General features: G+C 39.7%; 1 protein-coding gene across 1 annotated transcript; it reads left to right on the top strand.

Moving 5' to 3' along the window:
* Positions 1–1919: 1919 nt before the first annotated feature.
* LOC118536158 (olfactory receptor-like protein DTMT) lies at positions 1920–2864 on the top strand. Its single transcript, XM_036092849.1, has one exon. It carries the CDS (start codon positions 1920–1922, stop codon positions 2862–2864), a length of 945 nt encoding a protein of 314 aa, XP_035948742.1.
* Positions 2865–5307: the final 2443 nt, after the last annotated feature.

Raw genomic sequence — 5307 nt, forward strand, 5'->3', positions numbered from 1 at the left:
GTTGAAGGAATGCATGTCTCAACCTGAAGCACAGCCAGTAAATATTTATGAAACATTGGCTATATCCAGGCACTGAGCCAGGTGCTGACGCTTCTGCAGTCATGAAGGCAGACGTGGCCTTTCCTGCATGTTTACAATGCAATAGGGAGAACAGCTGGAAACAATCCCCTGGGCATTTAGTGCCTTAGGGACAAGTACAGGATGCTAGGAAAACATAGTAGCAGGTTCTCACCTGGTCTGAGGAGTGGGGACAGGAGAGATACAGCTGAGTAAGTGACATGGAATATGGCTGAAGGGTGAGTAGGAGCAAACCAGGTGAAGAGGAAGCAGAGGGAGGAAGATGCTAGGCAGGGGTGGGACAGCAAGTAGAAAAGGCTGCAAGCAAGAAATTTTGCCTTTTGAGTCCAGCATTTCTGGAGAGGTAACTGTGAGTGTCACTATTTCTGGAGAGGTAACTGTGAGTGTCACTATGGGGCCAGGTGAAGCTGTGGAAGTCGGCAAGGGTCAGGTCATGAAGCACCTTTTGGGCAATTCCTTTGAAAGGAATTTTGCCTTTATCTTTTTTTTTTTTTTTTTTAAGATTTTATTTGGGAGAGAGAAGTGGGAGAGAACAAGCAGGGGGGAGAGGCAGAGGGAGAAGCAGGCTCCCCGTGGAGCAAGGAGCCCGATGAAGGACTCAATCCCAGGACTCTGGGATCATGACCCGAGCCAAAGGCAGATACTTAACTGGCTGAGCCACCCAGGCGTCCCCTGCCTTTTATCTTAAGAGCCGTGAGAATCCATGAAGGCATCAGGAAGAATGATGATCAGATTTTCATCTTAGAATGCCACATTGTGAATGAAGTATATTGAAGGAGAGAGTGGGTATTTTTTTTTTTTTTAAGATTTTATTTATTTGAGAGAAGAGAGTGTGAGAGAGAGGGCACGAGAGGGGTGGAGGGTCAGAGGGAGAAGCAGACTCCCCACTGAGCAGGGAGCCCGATGCGGGGCTTGGTCCCAGGACCCTGGGATCGTGACCTGAGCAGAAGGCAGATGCTTAACGGACTGAGGCACTCAGGCGTCCCAAAGGAGAAAGTGTTCAAGTGTGGAAGCAGAGAGATAAGTGAAGAGAGAAGAGCCTGTTCCAATAGTACAGATAAGACATGATGTCAGCCCAGCCAGGATAGTGATGCAACCAGATAAGGAGTGGATGAATGAAAAAGAGGTTTAATGTGGCAGAAACTGTAGGATGTGTTGACAGATTGGATATTGAGGATAAGAGAAAGGACGGAAGGAAAGAAAACTCAGGTGTATGAGTTGTGCCTGGATTTCTTTTACTGAGATGTGAGAGACTTGGAGGCACAGATTGGGAGAAGGGCAGGGTGAGATCGTGAGTTTTATTTGCGATTTATTGAACCAAAGATGCTTGTGATTTTATATGAAGAGATAATCACTAAGCAATTGATACAGTTTCTGACATGATAGAGGTTTATCAATGAGATTTATATGGTAATTTATGCCATGGGAATAGGCCATTCTTTTAGGCCTGCATATGTAGCATTATAAGAGAACAGTATTTAGGAAAAAGCCTAAGGAAACACCAATATATAAGATACTGTTATAGAAGACACCAATCATAGTTACTGAGAATGAAGGGCTGAGAACCGGGATGGTTGCACAGAAGATAAGAGATGAGAGTGTTTCAGAAGGGAAGGAAGAGTCAATATTATTAAATGGTGATGAATGAGAGATGAAAAAAAAAGTCTGAAAGTGATTGGATTTAGTGATTTGTTATATTTGTGGTTACAAAATGTTCTGGATAATGAGGGTGAAATCAATTATTGCAGAACAAATTACCATGTATCATAGAAATACTTTTATTTTTATTCAGGTTTATAATGGACACTATTATTTCCTCCTAAAGATACTGAAGACAGAGCATGACAGAAAAGAATCAAACTGTCATCTCAGAATTTGTCCTCCTGGGTCTGCCCATTTATCCAGATCAGCAAGACCTGTTCTATGCCCTGTTCCTGGCCATGTATGTTACCACCATCCTGGGGAACCTTCTCATCATTGTCCTCATTCGCCTGGACTCCCACCTCCACACGCCCATGTATTTGTTTCTCAGCAATTTGTCTTTCTCTGATATCTGTTTCTCTTCTGTGACCATTCCCAAGTTGTTGCAAACCATGCAGAGCCAAGACTCATCCATCTCCTATGTTGGCTGTCTGACCCAGATGTACTTCTTCCTGTTTTTTGCAGACCTGGAGAGCTTCCTCCTGGTGGCCATGGCCTATGACCGCTATGTGGCCATCTGCTTCCCTTTGCACTACACCACCATCATGAGCCCCAAGCTCTGTCTCTCCCTGGTGGTGCTTTCCTGGGTGCTGACCATGTTCCATGCTATGTTACACACTCTGCTCATGGCCAGATTGTGGTTTTGTGCAGACAACACAATCCCCCACTTTTTCTGTGATATGTCTGCTCTGCTGAAGCTGGCCTGCTCTGACACTCGAGTTAATGAGTTGGTGATATTTATCATGGGAGGGCTCATTCTTGTCCTCCCCTTCCTCCTCCTCATCATGTCTTATGCACGGATTGTGTCCTCTATCCTCAAGGTCCCTTCTGCTAAGGGTATTCACAAAGCCTTCTCCACCTGTGGCTCCCACCTCTCTGTGGTGTCGCTGTTCTATGGGACAATTATTGGTCTCTACTTGTGCCCATCAGCTAATAATTCTACTGTTAAGGAGACTGTCATGGCTATGATGTACACTGTGGTCACCCCCATGCTGAACCCCTTCATCTACAGCTTGAGGAACAGAGACATGAAGGGAGCCTTGCTAAGAGTCTTCTGTAGAAAGAAAATTACCTTCTCTGTATGATGGTAACATTTGATATTTTTACATATTTCTATCTAGTAGATAAAATAATATTGGAGTATTATTCCAGATTTTTCCCTTACCATGGAAACTTTCTGTTAAAATGATATAGTAAATAATTATTCAATATGTAAATGAGATGAAGTTGAGATCTGTAGTTGAACTAGGAAAGAGGGGTCTTGGTGACCTGCTGGCTAAGCCTTCCTCTTTGTGTTCCCCAGGTGATTCTGGCAAAGTGTGTAGTTTAAGAACTCCTGTTTTACAATGAATCATGGAACACTACATCAAAAACAAATGATGCAATGTATGGTGATTAACATAACAATAAAAAATTTTTAAAAAAGAGAAATGGACAAGTAACAGGAAAAAAAACCCTCCTCTTTTAAATGATCTTCATGCCTTACATTCTTTAATTTATCATGGGAGACTATGTTTCTTTTTTTAAGCCAGAACTCTGCTTTGATTGTGTTATAATTTTAAAATAATTCTCTATACTCTTAAGTCAATACTAAATGAGATCTAACATCTCCACCTCCCAGCCTCCCTCTTAATGTCTCCTACTTACCTCTCTCTGCATAAGATTCACATCATTTTATCTCTTAATCCAACCCCCTCTTTATTTGTTTTCATGTCTTCTGTTTTCTGACCTGGCCTGACCTGAAATGGATTTTTCTAGCCCTTGCTACAATAGTGTATTTTGTCTTTACCTGAGAATAACTAATACTCAAGGGACCGAAAATTTTCCCCAGGAATGGGGAAAGAAGTTGGAAGCTGGTAAACAAATTCGGAGTTTAAGGATGCTTCTTTTCTGTTTGGTATTTTGGACCTCGTAAAAGAACTTTGTATCTATGTTTTTATCCTACCCTCAACCTCATGACAATTCCAAGGAATAGAGAAGATATGGTTACTATTTCATAGACTGAAGAGTATGATGTTCAATTACTTGTCAAGTCACAGAGTGTGTCAATTGTTGAATCTATGTAAGATCCCAGACTGTGATTCTATGATTTCTTTTCATATTCTTTAACTTTAGAAAGAAAGAGAGCACCCATTAAAAACAAACCAGAACAGAAACAAAACAAAACAACCCCCCCAAAAAACCCCAAAACCCTCTTAGCTCCATTTATGGCATGGACTAGTTTTCCAACCTCAGTCCATTTGTATCCTCAGTTGTCCCCTCCAAGCTATGGCATCCAAACCCCCCACTTTCATCCTCAAGTACATTCTGGTGACTTCCACATCGCTATCAAGAATTTTCTCCAGAGTTCCAAACTGTTATTGTCATCTGCCCATTGGATGTCTCCACTTGAGGCTCTATGAACAGTTCAAGCTCAACATTCCCAATATTGAACTCTTTATATTCCCTCAAGTCTGTTCTTTGTCCTTTATTCTATATCTTCATTTATGTCACTTTCTACCCAGTTACCTGAACAGCCATACAATCTTGCATGACACATTTTCATTTAATATTGTATTTCTTGAAATAGTTTATTATAACCATGAGGCAGCTAAGGTAACACTAATTCCTATAATAGATAAATTCTGAAATCTCAGTGCCATCATACAACAGATATATAGTGACAAGAAAAAAGGTTAATATTTAAATTAATCCACTTTCCTCCATAACAGAAAAATTCCATTAAAAAGAGAATGAAAAATAGACCCTATTCTCAATAACAATGGGATTTATGTGCAAGAATATAAGAAGAAAATTTTAAAACTTTACTGAAAGATATAAAAGAATACCACAATAAGTGGACATATACAATGACCCTGGATGCCTCCTTTTAAACAGTTTTCAAAGAGTAATTTTTATACACTAAAATCAATCCACTTAAAATTGTGCATTTTGATGAGTTTTGAAACCTCAATATTTTAACATCAGTTCTCCTAATACATTCAGTACAATCCAAGTCAAATTCTCAAAGGAATTATTTTTGTGGAAACTGACAAGCTTATATTGATGTTTGACATATTTGACCACATAAAAAGAGGAAACTTATCTAGAACAAAAGATAATATAAACAAACTTGGAAGAAAATTGACAGACAGTAATATGCCTAACACAGAAGATTAAAATTCAGAATATACAAAGAATGCCTACAAGTAATATAAAAATAAAACAAACTGAATACCTCGAATAGTCAAAGCAATCTAGAAAAAGGAAAACAAAGCTGGAAACTAATTCAAAGGGATACACACACCCCTATGTTTATAGCAGCATATTTACAATAACCAAATGATGGAAGCAGCCCAATTGTCCATCAGTAGATAAACGGATAAAGAAAATGTGGTAAATATGTACACACAATGGAATATTTTTCAGCCTCTTAATTACAGAGAACAAACTGATGGTTACCAGAGGGGAAGTGAGTGGGAGGATGGATGAAATAGGCAATGGGGATGAAGGAGTGCACTTGTTGTTTTTTTTTTTAATTTTTTTTTT

Source organism: Halichoerus grypus, chromosome 2 (genome assembly GCF_964656455.1).
Source record: "Halichoerus grypus chromosome 2, mHalGry1.hap1.1, whole genome shotgun sequence".
NCBI classification, from domain to species: Eukaryota; Metazoa; Chordata; class Mammalia; order Carnivora; family Phocidae; genus Halichoerus; species Halichoerus grypus.